The sequence below is a fragment of the Mytilus edulis genome, chromosome 10, assembly GCF_963676685.1.
Source record: "Mytilus edulis chromosome 10, xbMytEdul2.2, whole genome shotgun sequence".
Classification (NCBI taxonomy): Eukaryota; Metazoa; Mollusca; class Bivalvia; order Mytilida; family Mytilidae; genus Mytilus; species Mytilus edulis.
The window spans coordinates 54622263-54642531 of NC_092353.1; the positions used below are offsets into that span (position 1 = coordinate 54622263).

Sequence of the window (20269 nt, forward strand, 5' to 3'; positions counted from 1 at the left end):
GCTCCAGAGGTCAATAATTCTAGTTCCTCCAGGAACACTCGTCGTGTTACTAGTGTACGAATACGTTATAGATTGATGTTTGTTGATAAGGCACCAAACAATAGCGAATCGGTACATGTCTCTTGTCTTACTCAAGGGCATCACAAATTCACGAACCATTACTACATGTAAATTTCCTTACTGCAAACTCTACGAAATATGAAAGTTTCCCATGCAGACACACGGTTTTCGACACAAAGAATATATAAGAATTAGACCGGAAAAAAGAACACCGTACTTGCACGCATTGTTTTCCTCATAAATACAACTCTAAAAATAAAACTTCAGATGATCTCTAAATATGAATAATAGCATTACTATAGTAAGAGGAATTCATTTTATAAAAAAAATAGTATAATTTTATATTTATGAAGTAATTGGTATATAACTAAAAATTATTGTTGGTTCATAATAATTATAAAGTTATGCAGGCGAATGTTATTTTATTTTTGTGGTAACCAAACAACATAGGACAAGAAGAAAATCTAGAATAATATAATAACTCGTAATGTATTTTATCTAGAAATCTAACCAAATGAGTTAAAACTATAAAAAAATCATTCTGTCAGGTACTTCTTGGACAAATTTCAATTCCGTCTTCGTTTCTCAAGATGAGCATTCCCAATGTCATCACATGATGTGCTTTGTCCAATGAGAGGCATTCCGAACAAGTATCTTCCTTTAATGTATCACCGAGGCAAAAGTCCACTCAGCTCGAACTAATCGTATGTAAAGAAGAACCTTTTAATTCATAACTTCTTGTACGCCTAGTCAATTTACACAATGTGCTTAAAATGTTTCCCTTTTTATATAAAAGTAAAACTCTCCTGTTACACACATATGAAATAAAAATAAAAAGTCCTTGCAAAGTGTTCGTTAACGATATTATTGTTGAAAATATCATTTTTGCTTCATTAGACGTATCTGGTAAATAGGAATCAACCACTTGTAACAGCCATCCAATGCCCGTGACCGTGAATAACTTCACATAAATGATAAATTGTGAACGATTGTTGTGTATATGTTGCTCTTTAGCAACTACTGTGGTCCTATGAATTATCCTTGTTGTCACAACAAAAAAGAAAGTATTTGATAAGCAAATAATTATTATTGGTGATATAAATGTTACAATCAATCCTATTGGCTGATTCAAAAAGCAAATATGTCCTCCATATCCAATGTTGTTTTTGAGAATGAACGTTACACCAGCGTTTGATGAAACTATTATAAAAGGTATACCATAAGAATAAATCACGTAAAACAGAAAAGTTCTCTTTTTAATAGTTTCTGAATGAAGTATGGCGGTCTTGAAGACGCGATACATGTGAAAAGAACAGACACTGATACATCCAAATGTAGCCAACCAAAAATAATGCATGCATACACCAATTATTTGACATATCATAATAGAATCAGTTTGATTTAATCCAAACTGGTACAATAATTGTGCACAAAACATAGCAAAGACCAAACACATGTTGTTTTTGCCAGGCAGGGTTCGAAGACTTTTATATGCAAGAAATGTAAGAAAAGTAAACAACAAACATACAAGTGATATACATGAACACGCCATTAAAATAAAACCAATAACATTTTTGTAAGTTATTGGTTTGTCAAGTTCGGTATGTTTTAAGGAAATTATTGACTCGAACTGATCGGCACAAATTCTCACTTTGGATGTCGGCAACATTTCATAATCCATTACAGCTAATTCAACTCCCAAAGACTTAATAGTCAAACGGAATGTTTTATTGTCAATATCGATGTCACTTTCTGGAAGCTCTATTTGTTTACACAGAAGCAACCTTTTTACATGCGAATATCGTTTTAAATGTTTGTGGTTGTCATCCGTTGTAATACACGTGTTTGTAAATTTACTTTGACTTTCTAGTGTCGACAACAGATACATGTCTTCGTTAGGAAAAACGGATAAGTTAAACGTCGTGTTAAAATAGTGTACTGGTAAACTAAACTTTGAGGACGATAAAAACGAATCTTCTACAGAGGTTCTATTTACGTAGTTTGGATATGAAATGTTCATGTTTACTAGTAAAGAGATATTGGTGCTATTCCAGAAAATCCTATTTTGGCATATTAAAATTGACTTTTTCAAAGTCCATCTATACCAATCTTTATTAAACATGGCAATGAGTAAACTATTGTTCACATCATCTAAGAACGGTATGACATCTCCTATTTCTGTATTGAGATTTCCATTTAATACAAAAGTAAGCATATAACCAATGTCTTTTGTCATTTCTAGTAATGGTTTGCATCCTTCCCCTGTAAGAATTCGACCAGGATAACATTTTAAGTCTATGCAGATTTTCTGAAATAGTGAGGAAAAAACTTAAAATGTGATAGTTAGAAGTGAATGAAAATAATAAAAACATTTTTTCTCGCGTTTTGAAAAGCCTCAATTTATACGCCATTCAACCGATGTATTTCCAACGAGTAATTGCGAAAACATAGCCAACATCTAGTCATTGTTCATAAAAGTGCCTCATAATAATAAAGTAACAAGTCAACAAGCAGAGGGACACATTTGGTTCCCATAAGAATGCCGATTATCAATTGGAAAAAAAACGTAATTCAAATGTAAAAAATATATATTGAAAATTAAGTAACATATCATTTTGTATATTTCAGCTTAAGTGAAATTCCTGCTGGAATCAGAGTTAATTTTCACAGTTTTATTTGTTCCTTCCTTATCCCAGGCATAGATTACCTTAGATGTATTTGGCACAACTTTTTGGAATTTTGGATCCTCAATGCTCTTCAACTTTGTACTTGTTTGGCTTTATAAATTTTTTGATATGAGCGTCACTGATGAGTCTTTTGTAGACGAAACGCGCGTCTGGCGTACTATAAATTATAATCCTGGTACCTTTGATAACTATTAAACAAGATTTGTATCTGCTTTTGACATTATGTTTTATATAACAAAGTTGGAACAACTTTTTCACTCTGCTCCTGAATGAAAAATGCTAGTGTAAAGAGAAGAAGAGTCAAATGGTTTATACTACTGTAAGAGAAAGAGACTTAGATTGTAGGTATTTTTACATATCTTCTGATTTTTGCAGTACCAAAAAACGAAACATGGGAAACAAAATAAATAAATAAATGCAACTCGATTCGTTACATCTTTTTTACTTTAATTACCGAACAGTCTTGTTGACTGTTTTTAGCAGGACATGTTTTACTATAAATACCAAACCATGTTTTACTATTAATAGCAAACCTTGTTTGACTGTTTGTAGCAGGACATGTTCACTGCTTAAAGTAGGACATGTTTGACTAGTACTGCTCAAAAATATCAAGACATGCTTGTCTGTTTATAACAGGACATGTCTGACTGTTTATATTAGGACATGTTTGATGTTTGACTGTTTGTAGCAGGACATATTGACTGCTTAAAGAAGGACATGTTTGACTAGTACTGCTCAATAATATCAAGACATGCTTGTCTGTTTATAACAGGACATGTCTGACTGTTTATATTAGGACATGTTTGATGTTTGACTGTTTGTAGCAGGACATATTGACTGCTTAAAGTAGAACATGTTTGACTAGTACTGCTCAATAATATCAAGACATGCTTGTCTGTTTATAACAGGACATGCCTGCCTGTTTATATCAGGACATGTTTAATGTTTGACTGTTTATAGAAGGAATTTATTGACTGTCTATATTAAGACACGTTTGACTGTTCATATCAGGATATGTTTGTCTTTTTATAGCAGAGCATATTTGACTGCTTATAACAGGCAATGTTGGACTGCTTGTAGAAGAATATGTTTTGCTGCTTATAACAGAACATAATATTAGTATTTTAACTTGCTTCGATACAAAATGTGTTTACAACCTTATCCTTTTGGTCAATGATGGATAGTTGCATTGGCAATAATACAAATTCGTCTTATTGTATATTGAGTTATAACCATACCTATGAAAAACTGCTTCCTTCTAGAAAATTGAGGTCCCAAAACTCTGAAACTAACTTCTTTAAAACTACCAAATCGAATGATAGGTTGTCTTTATAAGATATTTAAACCTAAGATTGTAAAAAAAATCGTAGGATCCGTAAAAAAGTTCTTGAGTTATTGTGAGATAAATGAGAAAATTTTCAAAAAGAAGTTAGTCTGCAGAGAACCTGACATTTTTTTAAGTTTTGGAAAGGATTCTTTACGCATACTTGAGTTATCGCAAGTTTTGCTATGATTGAAAAAGAGACAGACAGATTGCCGGACAACAATATATCGTAATACCTTACTCTTTCAAAGACATTTCAACTACTAAATTGTCTGTTTTACTTACTAGTACACTTGGTACAATAAAAAACCTGATAATAAATTGTTCAAATAAGGCCTTTGAAAATAGTGGAATTAATTACTTTTGGAGTGTCAAAAACTCGTTGGAAGTACTTGATAAATTGCATGCATATATTGGTGATTTTGAATCTGTTCAAAGTTTTGATTTTTCTACCCTATATACCACTTTGCCTCATATTCTTATTAAGAAAAAATTCACATCCCTAATTAACTGGGCATTTAAAAAGTCGGAATGCGAGTACATATGTTCAAACTCTTTTAGATCATTTTTTAGTAGCAATAAACAAAAGAACTATGTCAATTGGACATGCTTTGATACTATTTATGCACTTGAATTTTTACTTGATAACATTTTTGTTCGCTTTGGAGATTCCGTATATCGTCAAGTTATTGGAATTCCAATGGGGACTAACTGTGCACCACTTATTGCGGACCTGTTTTTGTATTGTTATGAGTTACAATTTATGACTAAAATTAGCAAAGACCCATCAAAACAACATTTGATACAAAAATTTAACAATACTTTTAGATATTTGGATGATATATTGGCTCTAAATAATGACGACTTCAGTATGTATACTAAAGAAATTTATCCTGTAGAACTTACTTTAAATAAAGCTAATGATAACAATGACCACTGCCCTTTCCTCGATCTTGATATCTATATCATAAACGGGAAGCTTAATACAAAAATTTATGATAAAAGAGATGATTTTTCATTTCCTATTGTTAATTATCCATTTTTAGATGGTGACGTTCCCTTGTCACCATCTTATGGTGTTTATATATCTCAACTTGTACGATTCGCTCGTGTATGTAACAATGTATTAGATTTTAGCGAGAGAAATTTATGTATTACTGAAAAATTATTACACCAGGGTTTTCGATATCACAAACTGGTCAAAACATTTACTAAATTTTATCACCGGTATAAGGAAATAATTCGTAAATATAACTCAACATGCAGACATCTTATACGTTCAGGTATTTCACATCCAAAATTTTATGGAAATATTCTTTATAAAGCACAAAAATGTCAGTATTCTCCTCAGAAACTAAAAAAACCTTTAAATAGACTTATTAAAAGGGGATATAGTTACGATACTGTTGTCAGGTCATTAAAGATTGCATATTTTGGCTTTAACATTGATTCACTGATAGGGTCTTTGCATCGGAACTAAACACATTTATTTCTAAAAAAACAGTTGTTGGCATGACACGGGTTATGTTCTTCTCATATATTTTATGATAGTATGATACTAAACCCCTAACGGGAGGGATTGTACCTGATATTCATATGATGAAGACATAATCTTTCAATCAGTTTAATTGAGGTCTGGAGCTGGCATGTCAGTTAACTGCTAGTAGTCTGTTGTTATTTATGTATTATTGTATATATATATATACACACATAGATTGAAAGGGGGGCCTAGATAAAATGTAAGTGTACTTGTATTGTTTAAATCTGTATTCTCATTGTTTGACCTCATGATGTAATTAATGAATCCAACGAATAAACTATAAATCAAAATCACTAAAGAAATTATGTTTTATTTGGCTGTAAATTTGTCATGGCATTTATTGCAAGAAAGAAACACAATCAACTTGTCAATCAAAACTTGATGACGATTGAATTACTGAAGGGCGATCCAGCAGTAACAAAGTTATATCAGGAGCCACTGGGTAGTCCATAGCAGCTTAAAGTAAATTCCGCCAAAATTACAAGTTGAGTAACTAGTTGCACAACTTGTAATCCGCCATAAAATTTACCGCATGACAAATTTAACAGCAAGAATCAACATCAATCAACTTCAACATCATTATCAACTTCGATGTCATTATCAACATCATAATCAATTTCAACATCATTATCAACTCAACATCATTATCAACTTCAACATTATTATCAACTTCAATATTATCAACTTCAATATTGTCAACTTCAATATTATTATCAACTTCAATATTATCAACTACAACATTATTATCAACTACAACATTATTATCAACTTCAATATTATCAACTTCAATATTATCAACTTCAATATTATCAACTTCAATATTATCAACTTCAATATTATCAACTACAACATTATTATCAACTACAACATTATTATCAACTTCAACACAAACATCAAAACTTCAATATCAACTTAAATTCAATACTTTGAACTTCATTCAATTGATATTCATGTGGCAACATCAACATAAACTTCAGCTAAAATGCAATACTGTCAACATCTAAGCTATGTTATTCATTGTAAGGGAAAACCAAACAATGAGGAAATTTAAAGAAAATATATACATAACATTTTCAGAGCTCCTTGAATCTGATTTAGGAATACACCCAACTATCTCTAATCCAAACGATGCACATATAAGCTTAATATGACAGCTCCTATAACAATAAAAGAGCCAATTACCCAAATATCATTCAGGTACCCTGACATAAAGTGTTTCAACTATACAATGCAAGGTTTGTTTTTGCATAACCTTTTTTAAAGTGTATGAAAATGTCCATCGTCTTTGTGTCTCAGCAATGTAGTCCGACATCAACCGGACAGGACAAATTGAAGTAGTTTATTCTTTTCCAGAATTGTCGTTACTGAATTACCCAGCTGATCTGTTTGCTAAGAAGGAACTTTTATAATAACATAAGTGACCCTGAATAAGCATCAAATTATATCTTGGATCGTTTTACAATAAGATTTTCATTAAAATTTGAATTTGCAATTACTCCAAAACTAAGAAACCCAAAATTCTAGCTGAAAATGAAGCTTTGAATAAACATGTTTCATATACTGAATAACAAACTAAATTAAGCGCATCTAAAAGTCTAGTTAATATACCAATAGTAATAGGCTTACGACAGACGTGTCGCTTATGTCACTGAGCATCTTTTGAACAATAAAAGAATGAGTGTTGTCCAATAAACCATTGATCTTATGATTAAACCTAATGCCTGAAAGGTACGCATTCCCAGTGGAATAAGAATATTCATCTTTAAACATGTCAGCTACTATTAACTAAATGTGAAACGGGGCATGGCCATACGTCATACAGGTTTAGTTTATGTTTAAAGTTTTGAAATTAATTTAGTCCATTTGATACGTAAGCCAAGTATTTGAATAACTCTTGCACTACCGATAAAGAGATTTAAAACAGAACTCGACAACCACTTGTCACTCAAAATATAAGAAATGCCATTATAATTTCTAAAATTATTTTCCAAACACGTAGATTAGAAATAGGTCGATAATAAAAATGCCCCGCAATTCTACCATTTCAATTCACTCATGATTTTTCCAAGCTAAATTTGGATCTTGTAAAACAGACTTTAATATTTTGCTTGTATGATGTGCTCGAAAACCATATTTAAAACCATTATATAATAAATTTGCCAATATTTTAACGGGGTAGTCAGTCAACATATTCCTTTAAACCGTAGTATTAACAGGGGAACAACCAAAAATACCAAATATCATACGGTGATTGCAAGCTGTAAACAAAATTATAAAATTTGAAATGATTAAATTGCATCCGTGGAACATTTGCCTGCTCACAGGGAAATCTTTAATTATTTATCGAAAAACGAGTATTTGGGTTAAAATTTCCATGTGTATTCAAAAACCTGTTTGACTGCTCTAGCACTGGACTGATACCTTGGTGCAAAATTGTTTGCATCAGGTGCCCTAGGGTAGTTTTAATACCTAGGAGCAGAATAGTCCGAAGTTACAGAACTTCGAGGATTATTCTTGTTATATGAATAATTTGTACAGTACAGCGAAGGATGGAACTGGCTACATCTTATACCTGAATTCATGGCTGTATACACAATTCATACGAATACAAACGGCCTTAAAATTATAATCGTAGCAAGGACTAATAACTGTGTGAGAAGTGTAAGAAGATGTCTGTGGAACATGATTTATGCCTACTGCAATAAACTGAAGCCATAGCTGCCCATCAATGCCGTCCCATGTACGCATATGATCACGAGCTTTTCTAAGTCGAAATTGCATGTCAAATTTATAAACGTTCTCAAAAGGTACACCCCCTTATAATCGTCATGTAGCTAATCAATTCATTTGCCAATTCCGGGAATCTTTGCAATAAAATTTTCATATAATTTAAAAACCCTTCAGTCCACTCACCTAAGTTAATAATGATTTACTTTTGAATATTTGTTTCTGTCAATTAAAATGTCTCCATCTTCATCAAAACCGAGCACTTTTTTCGGTTGATCAATTTTTGAAACAAAATGTTTTTGTAAAGTAATTGTGCCAAATCAACATATTCTAAATTTCATATTTGGTTTATTATTTTTTTTTTGTGGTACAAACACATCAACATCATTACTAGTAGGTATAACTAAAATCTCACCGTTTTGTACAGAATTACGAGCTGTGGGCTGCCCTGGGTGTACACATCCCTGATCAGGAACTTGTTGTTCAGCGGGCTGCAGAGGAAGTTTGAAGTTCAAATGAGTTGTGGTTGTAGAATTGGCCGTAGTGGTACAAACGGCTGTTGTGGTAATAACTGCTGTTGTGGTAATAACTGTTGTTGTGGTTATAACTGATGTGGTGGCAATAACTGATGTGGTGGCATTAATGGCTGTTGTGGTGGCATTAATGGCCGTTGTGGTGGCATTAATGGCTATTGTGGTGGTATTAATGGCTGTTGTGGTGGTATTAACGGCTGTTGTGGAATGGTTATATTTTGTCTTACAATTTCAGCTCTCTTTGGGCGAAGCCTTCTGTTTACCGGTAGCTTTATTTGATTTTGCCTACGTACAGCACGATTTGGCAGCACCCTCTCCCCTTTTCCTCTTGGCATACTGGCTTAAACAAATAATTACAATGTTAGTCAATGCATTAGTAAAATATTATATCATTTGTCAATGTTATATCCCTTAATCAAACAATTCAATCAATATTGAAATACAAATATTTCAATTTTTACCATTGACTAATTAGTATTAAGATACAATGGCAATAACCAAAGTAGAAAAAGCCGCAAATGCTTGATTGTGGCTGTCAATGTCCAGTGGCAGATATTTCAAGTATACTCATAATGATAATATCATATTGATAACGAAAGTCATAAAATAAAATAATTATTGTATCTACCGAATATCAATTGAAGTGGCCTTCGTTAATGAGAAATATTCCTATCCTATAATCGACTATAATACATGAAAACTATGAAACAATTAAATCGAAAAGTATATATATTTAAATAGTCAACTAACATCCTTGATGGCTCGCAAAAGTCTACAAAAAGAAATGATTCATTAGGTACGGAAAGTGATTTTTTTTTTTTTTTTTTTTTTTTTAAATCAACTGATCTAAGAAAACTTGACCTCATTTTAAAGGCATTGTGAAGTCAGACATTTTCAAAACAGTTTCACTTTTATCAATACACATAATAACAACGAAGAAATAGCAAATTTTCAAAATGGTAATTTTTTACTACTCTGGAAAAACTGTTGCCTCTTTAAAAATTAATAATATATATATATATATTTTTTTTTTTTTTAATCATTTGGGTTATAGCTTTTGTTTATTTTGCTTCTTTTACATCTTGTTAGTCAATTTCAATTCTCCATATTAAGTTTTTTGGTCAAAATAGAAGCTTAAAGCATGAAAATGTCAACCACTCTCATGAAATTCTATCGTCCAAAGTCACAGAACATGACGATTTTTGTTTATTCCTTTTTTCAGAGCATCAGTTGGTATATTGAAAATGTAAAGTAAAACTTTATTAACATTTGAATGTAAAGAAACAAAATATGAAATATTACTCTTTATATACAAATGTATATGTTTGTGTGTGTGTATAAAAAAGATGTGGTATGATTGTCAATGAGACAACTCTCCACAAGAGACCAAATGATACAGAAATTAACAACTATAGGTCACCGTATAGCCTTCAACAATGGGCAAAGCCCATACCGCATAGTCAGCTATAAAAGGCCCCGAAATGACAAATGTAAAACAATTCAAACGAGAAAACTAACGGCCTAATTTATGTACAAAAAATGAACGAAAAACAAATATTTAACACATCTACAAACGAAAACCACTGAATTACAGGCTCCTGACTTTGGACAGGCACATACATACAGAATGTGCATGGTGGGGTTAAACATGTTAGCAGGCGCCCAATCCACCCCCCCTTTTTGACCTGTGACAGTACAACATAAGAACAAACTATAAAAATCAGTTGTACCATGAGAGACAAGAAAAGTTTTGAAATATGTCATCTGTCTTTGTACTGTCATGATAGTTTTAGAATGTTCCCTTTTCATTAACATTTAATGAAATATTCTTATTCTTATATAGCATGTATAGTGAATGCTTATAAATAAAGATAAACAACAACCTTTTAACAATTATTCTACTGGACTAAAATACCTTTTGCACTGAAAAACAATGAAAATAATATAACAATATTCTTATTCCAGAAATTTCAAACAAATAATTATGTCAGATAACTGTATTAAAATTCTTGTATGTATAAAAGTAAAGTAAACTCATCTGTATATCAGTTACAATATTTATGCAGTGAAATCTGTAAACCAATCTCATTCAGGACTGAAGTTCAAAATGCATTGAATGTGAATAGCATTCGTTGCCATACCTAGATTCATAGATTGTTTTTCTTTATGTCCAGTGGCACCTATTTCATGCATATTTAGGACTTAAAGAATTTATATATACATTTATGTTGAAATTAGTATGTGGCTTACTCACCGGTTACTTCGCGCTGCAAGATTTGGATTTGGATTCAGAATAAATAACATGGTAAATGTTCATTAGCGTATTAAGACAGTTAAACAATTAGATATAACAACTCGCACAATAAGTATAACCATCTACTCAATTTACAAATATAAATATAAAATAATATCCAAGAAAAGATTGACAATTTACACAATGATAGAATTTGAATTCAGTTATAACACCAAAGAAAAAGTTCACGACTATTTAAAGCATTTAATAAAGTTAAAATTATTTAAGAAAGAAAAACCAGATTAACAGTTCAAATTGTTGAGCTATTATTTTTTATAAAATGTTGCTTAATTCTAAAACTAAAAAAGAATACTCATCTTTTCTTCTGTGTTTTAAATTCTATAGCTTTGGTCAAGCTCCGTGTAAGGTTTGAATTCAAATGACCAAACCACACGAGGTAAATTGCACGGACTAACATTTCGCGGGCTAAACTAATTAGCATATTAAAGTGACCAGTATAAAATGAATCGAACACACCGTCAATTTAAATCAATAATAGGCATACCAAGTTATATAATTACAATAACTGAATTTAATTATTATTGAATTAAATTCTATTATTGTCATTTTATTTATTTTCTTTTGTTACATCTTTTGACATCAGACTCGGACTTCTCTTGAACTGAATTTTAATGTGCGTATTGTTATTGTTTTACTTTTCTACATTGGCTAGAGGTATAGGGGGAGGGTTGAGATCTCATAAACATGTTTAACCCCGCCGCAATTTTGCGCCTGTCCCAAGTCAGGAGCCTCTGGCCTTTGTTAGTCTTGTATGATTTTAAATTTTAGTTTCTTGTGTATAATTCGGAGTTTAGTATGACGTCCATTATCACTGTACTATTATGCATATTTTAGGGGCCAGCTGAAGGACACCTACGGGTGCGGGAATTCTCGCTACATTGAAGACCCATTGGTTGCCTTCGGCTGTTGTTTGCTCTATGGTCGGGTGGTTGTCGCTTTGACATATTCACCATTTCCTTTCTCAATTTTATATAAAGAGTTTTTCCTGAAGAAACTAAGTCACCAAATTACAGCAAAGATTTTTTTGAAACTCCTGTTATTCACCAAGTATAAAACTTAAGTAAAATATCGAATCTATTAAAACAATCTTACCTCAAATGGGTTGTAAATTTGATTCTGCAAACAGTTTCCTTCTATATCTGACTCTGTAGTTGCGATTTTATAGTCAGTAAATTTAAAAATGCTTCGGAATCTGGGAATAAACGGCTCCATTTCATTTATATCCACCTCACAATCACCTAAACAAAGAGTACTATTGTCATTTGGCAAACCATAAATTTCAACATTTTTTCTATTACATTCTTTACAAAATATATTTTTGTAAGGAGAATGATATTCAACTGCAGGCATATTTAAACAGTTTTCCTCAATGTTGCTATTGTATTCACCCCATTCACCCGTATTGTTACATGAAGTATACACAATATTTTCCCGAACACTGGGATTGCACATGGAACAAAATTTATTTTCTGTACCATATGGTACTTTATAATTATTACATGCTGATGCTATATCAGGATCAAATGAATTCCAATTCCCAGTCATATTACACATGGTAAATGAATTATAAGAACAAACTGTTGCAGAACTTGGTGGTTTATATAGAAATCGACATCCATTATTGAGAGCAAATGCAATAATATCTTGCAGAGAAAAATGATAGAAAATTGGAATAAAAACTTTGCATCTAAGCTTAAAATCCCACAATACCATTTCGTTTTCGTAGTTTTGAATCACTTCCAGATTTTCGTTGCAAAAAGCGCAATATATATTTTTGAAGTCAATAGGAGTATTATTAATCAACATTTGAGCTGGCAGAAAACTTATCAAGTCATCGTGAACAGTTTTCTGTTTTGTTTTCTGACAAAGGTTTTTAATTGTTGAGTTTTCAAACCTTTCACATCCTTCGTATACAAGAAAATGGTTATATTCATGATACTTTTGGTCGGTGCATATTGATTTTTTTCTAATAAAACTGTCAACACAACAACTGCCGTTTCCCCATTCATTATAGAATTGTACAGCGCAATAGTCATCACAGTTACAATCTTGAAGAGAGTTGAATAAGGAGTAATTTGTACAAAAGTTTGTTTTTCCTGTAAGAGCGAAATATTTTTTCATGAGATTTGCCATTTTGAAACTGCTGAGGTAGTGTTCACTCTCTAGATCCGAGTTCGATAAAGATATTAAACGTTTATCTGAAGTAACGGTGCTTCTCTTTAAATCGTCTTTATCGAATATATTTTGTATGTTGACACTTTTTACTTTAAAGTTATACCCAAACGGTTCATTCGATGCTAGATTACCATTATCTTCTACGTTAACATCTGCTCCATAAAACGTCGGTAAATTACCTTCATCACTGAAATTTTTGTTGCAAAGGTAACAAAAGATGTTTTTAAATTTTCCTGTTATAGATGAGGACTTTTCTTTCTCACAAGCAATTTGTAAATTTGCGTCATATTGCTCCCACATCCCAGTAGCGTTACATGTAGATATTAGATGTCCCGTATCACTAGGTGGGTTGCATAAATAACAAAAGACATTTTTAAAACTGAAATATGTATGATCATATGACTGACAGGCAACATCTATATCATGATCATAGATTTGCCATGTTCCAGAAATGTTACAGGATGATATTCTATCCAAATCAATGGTATTTGAATCTGGAACACATATGCGTTTACTAACTTTGTCATTAGGTTCAAATGCAATGGAGCAGTTTTCATCTATGGCTTTCTGAATAATTTCATTGTATGATACTAAATAATTGAAATCTTCGAAACGATGAAAATCACATTCTAGTTTTAAATTCCATAGTATCAGGTTTTCTACGCTTTCATTGTGACATTTTAGACAATGAATATTCCTATATATTAGTCCTGTTTTGCTGGACGAAACTGGTTTATTCTGAATTTGTTGTTCTTTAAGATCACTCACATTGCATAGACTTTTCTCGATTACTGTAGCATCTTGAGGACAGCTACTTATCATCAATACGGGAGGACAATTAACTGCATTTAATTTAGTGTCCATATGATTGTTTCTATCAAAACTGTACGTACCGTATTTAAAGAGTGGATCGAAGTACCAGTCAGGACTTTCTACTATGCTAGTCTTTTCACACGTTGGCTTCAACGAAAAAAACAAGTCTGGACAACAATTTCCGGATTGAATACACCCTACTTGACAACTGCATTTGGGACAATGCGTATTATAAGTTGTCTGCAAATGATTTAAGTAGTTAGTTCCTTGCTTTTTGATATTGCAAATTTGACTACCACACACAGATATATACTCGTCTAAAATATGTGTCAAATTAAAGGCATAACTTGTGCGAGAAATGATCAAAATCACTAGACATCCAACCATTACGAACAAAACCTTAGAAGTTTTAAAATCCATCTGAAAGAAAATATAGTTATATATTAGATGTACAATATTTTTCTTAATTTTTAAAGTTTATGATACATAATGAACCTAATTTAGTCGGTAACAACCCCTATATATCCTTTTGATCTAGATTTTTTTTAACTAGAAATCATAGAATGGTTTATTGTCTTGCTATGTTTGAGAATACATAAAGAAATTTGAGGATTCGTGACGAACACCAATTTATAGCTCACCACTTAACTATCCCATTGACATTGAAATTAACGTTAGGTGAGAATCGAGGTACCACACAACAAGCTCCTTCATACCACATTTAGATACTAGAATATAGTCCTCTAGCATGTGTATTTACTACTTGTTATGTATTCTCTCTAGTGACATATTATACTTGATTCAAATTAGAGATGATATTTGCATATATGTAGCAGTTTACACTTTAACATATTGCTTATCGTTTGAGGTTTATTCTTGGTTTGTATATCACAATCTATTAATGAGTTTTGAATATACTTATATCTCTTATTTACTTATAACTAGACAGAAAGATAGTTTGATCATTGTACGAACCATAATCTTACCTCCTATACATTTCTAGGAATATCCTTGGTTAAGAGTGAACACGTTGGAACCGTATATATTTGATATAAGCTCAGTGGGCGTGTTTTATTGTAACTACACGGTCAGTGTACATGGTTTATTTTATATACACGGTCAGAATTAGTGTTACGTTCCTTTAAAAAAGTGTTGTTATCTCATTAACAATCATTATAAACATACATAATTATAAGTGCTTTTAGAAGAAGAAAAAACATGTCTGTGAGCCAGTAGCTGACTTTCTCATCGTAAATAATTGAATGTTATGTTTAATGTTGTGTTAACATTGAGGTATCAACATTAACAACTACGTCTAAATCACCCATATAAAGGCAGTCGGTAAGATCAATCCGTTACACATTGTCTTAGTGTCCTAATACGATGTCTACATGGTCGGTGGATTCCAAATGGGACTCGAGCTTCGCTTGCTCTCGCCCCATATGGATTTTATTGATCCTGTATACATCGTATTATGTCACTATCTCATTGCGTAACTAATAATATGTCATATAAATAGACAATGCAACGATGGAGTTGTCCTTTATTGAACTATTTGGATCGTTATTTATCTTATATCATTTACTTATAAAAATTATGTGAATAAACTCATTATAGATACCAGGATTTAGTTTTATGCCAGACGATCGTTTCGTCTATAAAAGACTCATCAGTGACGCTCGAATCCAAAAAAAGTAAAAAAGGCCAAATAAAGTACGAAGTAATAATTATTTTATTGGATGTCAAAATTACACCAAATAATTTAAAATACAAGACACACATTGCCCAAATATTTTAAACAATTATTTTATCGGATTTCAAAATTACAGCAGATAATTTAAAATACTAGACACAAATTGCCCAAATGTTTTAAACAATTATTATATCGTTTATGAAAATTACAGCAAATAATTTGAAATACTAGACATACATTGCCAAAATGTTTAAACAATTATTTTATCGGATGTCAAAATTACACCAGATAATTTAAAATACTAGACACTAATTGCCCAAATGTTTTAAACAATTATTATATCGTTTGTCAAAATTATAGGGTTTGACAAACAGGCAAAACAGGTATTCTAAACAATGCATGTTGCCCATATATTTAAATTGATGGATTGACAGATGTTGGTTTCGCTAAAATTTTATACAGTAGTTTAAGTTGTTTGGTTTGTCGTCTATACATTCGCGTGTCTTTAGCAAATAGTAGTTTGCTTAGAATTGTCTTGTCTATAATGCCGTCTTGTAATATATCTTTTCTATTATTCTTTCGAATTTGTAGTGTCTGTACTTTTTACGATGCAAAGTAGATCTATTTATAATTCAATCTGTACTCTTAAAGTATTTTTTACACTACAGTCTGTAATATAATGTGTCATCTCACGCCTTCAGTAAGAAATGTGCACTAAGTTTACTACACATAAAAGCAAACAATGGGATAAGGCTAAATTATGCGTCAAATTTCAAATACTAGCTCTGTCTGATGAGCAGAGCAGCGAAACTTTAAAGATAGGCTGACATAAATTAAACAACAGTAGGTTTTTTGTGTATATTATACTCACATTTTCGTGTCTCACAAAATCACGTCGAAAACAAAAACTAAATTGTTACAACTTCATCCAGCCTTTTCAAGTAGATTTGTTCGGTATAAAATGCGTTCGTACGAAACGCCGTCTTTCTCTATTTTTGTTTTCTTAATTATTAATCATATAGTTGATCTTCATCTAAATCACTGCTGATCAACGGAATTCATTGTCAATGATTACACACTATGCATATAAAATCACATTACTTTTTATTCGTGGTATTTTGTCCCTTCAGGTACAACTGTGAATGTTATTTTGACGCCATAATTTTATAAACGTGGTTATTAACAGGTCATCTAACTGCATTATATACATTGTTTCATTCATCAAATTGACATAGAATTAATGTACTTACCATGTTCGCGTTCTCGATATCACGGCCGACACTCGGCTAACCGAGAGATTGGTCGGTTAATCTATATTGAGTATGCGGCTATATCGGCGGTTGGTCTGTTAATCAGGTTGGCTAAAGTCTGTTAATCAGGTGTTATCGAGAAAATCATTGAAAGTTCAGCATGTTTCATTGTATAACTTTCTAAATATATTTTCATCACAAAAACAAAACAATTCAATGTACTGAATTCAGTGGTGTAATTATTATTTTTCTAGCTCTATAAAATGAAAAGGCGGGTTACTCATCAATAAATTTATACACATTTTACACACATAAAATATACACAAAATGACACATTGGTTAAATTTACTTGCATTCAATATTTTGAACATCGAAAAAAAAGGCATTATGTTTGTTAACCATATTGATATCATTGTGTGAAAAATCTACACGAAAATCTGTATTTTGGTGACATAAATCAATCTTTATCTAAAACCTGGTCTGTTAATAGGTCGGATGTATAAAACCCGGTCTGTTAATTGGTCTGTTAAGAGTTATGAACGGCAATAAAAGTATAATTTTATTGCTATATGGGGTGTTAGTATTGGATCAAATGAGCAGGCTCACGACGAGCGGCTAAAATATACGAAAACAACACATGAGCAATGAAACATAACACATGTACGGAAACAACACATGAAATTGAAAATTGATATGATGGTTTCAAAAAGTGTAATATTAAAGTAATATTAATTTCATCCAAGAATGATCGCATATATCATGTTGATTCTGTTTAATTGTCATGAATGACACAAATTTGTCATCTACATTGGTAATCAGTATATAAATCAGAGATAAACGACGTAATAAAACTAAACATCAGTAAGTAAAATATATTGGGATGACAAAATATGAAAAATAAAGAAAGAATAATGATAAATAAAATGTAGAAAAAAATGACATAACAATTTAAAGAATACAGAAATAAACAATACCCCCAATCCGGACCGTCATGGTATACACGAGAATCTGGATGGAAACGCAGAATATAGAATAATATATAAGGACAGTAGAGAGTGATACATAGCTAAAAACGAGAGAAAAATAATACTTGTTTAAGAATAAACACATGAAACACCGATGGCTGTTGAAAAAGTAACGGATTGCGATGTACTTATATTGGTAACAAATTCTAAAAGTTTACATGCGGACAACTATGGTGGCAGTTTATTGCCATTTTGCGTTTTAGCGCTTTAGCGCTTTCGCCTTACATATTCTATATGGCAAAAACGCGAAATTGCGAAGTCGAAAACGCGAAAACGCGAAAACGCGAAACCGATTGCTCATTTTCGACTTCGCGTTTTCGACTTCGCTATTTCGCCTTTTCGCGATTTCGCGTTTTTGCCCTATAGAATATGAAAGGCGAAATCGCGAAAACGCGAAATGGACTTCACCGGCCACCATAGACAACTGTAGTTCTCCTCTGCACTTCTGTAGAAAGGAACTAAACGGAATAAAATGAAATGAAACTTAAAATAACCAAATGTAGCTGCATACGCTCCTTTCCGTTTTCTTCTTTAGAGTGATTTGTAAACAACATATGATAAAGTAATAGAAGAAAGGAACCAATTGGATGATGCTGACGAATTAGGGTTTAACGTCCAGTGACAAATATCATGTTCATATGTGAACGAGAACATGTTATATGTACCCTGTAATGGATTAGAAAGACACTTTCAGTCGGAATTGAGAACGTGCTACTTCGAACAGACACAAAAATTAAGGCTGATTGAAAACGTCAATAAAAAACTCATGCATATTCCAGAGGCCAATCCATATTACGCTATATTGAAGTGACACACCCTTCAATAAAATGCAAAGAAAGACAAAATAAAATGCTCTTTCTAGGATAATGTGGCACCGTATTTTCATTTTTTTACTGAAAAACATCTAATTCTTAACTTTTTCAAGGGGAAAATATAAAGGTAGCAAAATTATTGTCGTGGCTAAAAAACTCTTAACTGACACAATTTCAATTGTCCAACCCATTAACAGACTTTTTTCCCATAATTTTCACTAAAACGTGGTATTATTCACGTTATTTGACAATTATGAAATATTGACTAATGTCAATTTATTTTTTAGAACCACAGTACTATTTTTTGTCCTTTAAATTATATCTAAATTTGTTTGTTTCGCCTTTTATTAAAAAAAACCTGATATACGTATAAGCATAAATACTACATACTTGCGCGACGCCTTTTAGTTTTACTGAAAACTGCGCAGACTAAGAAATGTTTTTACAAGTGCAAAATGTTCTATGATAGACATCATTTTGTCAGACACTTTTCTTTTTTTGATTTGGTTCTTATAACATGCCAAAAATCTGTATATTTAATAGAGTTTAACATTAAATGAAGCGTTTTACTCTTAACAGACGTATAACCAACCCGATTAACAGACCAGTCGCCCATATAGCCGCATACTAAATATAAATTAACCGACCAATCTCTCGGTTAGCCGAGTGTCGCCCGTGGATATGGACAATATTAAATATTTTAGTCTGGTGGAACGTGTTTATTTATAAGTAGAATTTGGGTTTCAGATAACGCTCACTCGACAAAAAGCTTCATATATCTGATATTTCAGAAAATCAATTTGCAGACACCGCCCCCCCCCCCCCCCCCCCCCCCCCCCCCCCAAGCGAAAGATACTAAAGAGACATTCAAACTCATAAGTCGAGAATAAACTGACAACGCCTAGGCAAAACAAAAGGTAAAAAGACAAAACAACAACTGATTTTTACCACATCTCCTTATTTTTAAATAAGGGCTTTCATACTTGTTCATGTAAAAAAAAAATATTTGAAGAGACCGATTTATTTTTATTTGTGAGATAATAATTTTATTTTTATTTGTGAGATAATAATTTTATTTTCATTGATTTAAATATTAATCTATTTTGTTTACTTCTACAAATTTACGTCTACACTTCTCGAATGTTTGGAAGTAAAAGTAAACCGCAAATATTGTTTCCTGATCTAAATAATATTTTGTTGTTCGAGTTTAAACTTTTATCTAAAGAAAATAACAAAGAAGTCTACTACACACAGATGTCAAGCAACTTTGAAGGGTTATAGCCTTTTTTTGTTTATACTGAATCATCAGCACAAAT

At 31.9% G+C, this 20269-nt stretch overlaps 1 protein-coding gene and 1 long non-coding RNA gene across 2 annotated transcripts; both read right to left on the minus strand.

The window, feature by feature from the left end:
- Positions 1-462: 462 nt before the first annotated feature.
- On the minus strand, positions 463-17037 carry LOC139491501 (uncharacterized). The gene is made up of 3 exons (XM_071279232.1): positions 16738-17037; positions 12278-14593; positions 463-2368 (listed from the first exon to the last, which is right to left on the minus strand). The coding sequence occupies exons 2-3, from the start codon at positions 14591-14593 to the stop codon at positions 749-751; spliced, it is 3936 nt and encodes a 1311-aa protein (XP_071135333.1). The 5' UTR covers positions 16738-17037; the 3' UTR covers positions 463-748.
- Positions 5902-11739, minus strand: LOC139491500 (uncharacterized). The gene is made up of 2 exons (XR_011656561.1): positions 8754-11739; positions 5902-6768 (listed from the first exon to the last, which is right to left on the minus strand). It is a non-coding gene; the product is annotated as an uncharacterized lncRNA (long non-coding RNA).
- Positions 17038-20269: the final 3232 nt, after the last annotated feature.

What these genes read in the sequence shown, in the direction of transcription:
- LOC139491501 (XM_071279232.1), bottom strand. Translation starts at nt 14,593, where the DNA reads ATGGATTTTAAAACTTCTAAGGTTTTGTTCGTAATGGTTGGATGTCTA. An exon ending in AAATTTACAACCCATTTGAG is followed by an intron (nt 2,369 to 12,277) that starts GTAAGATTGTTT and finishes TCACTATTTCAG; the next exon opens with AAAATCTGCATAGACTTAAA.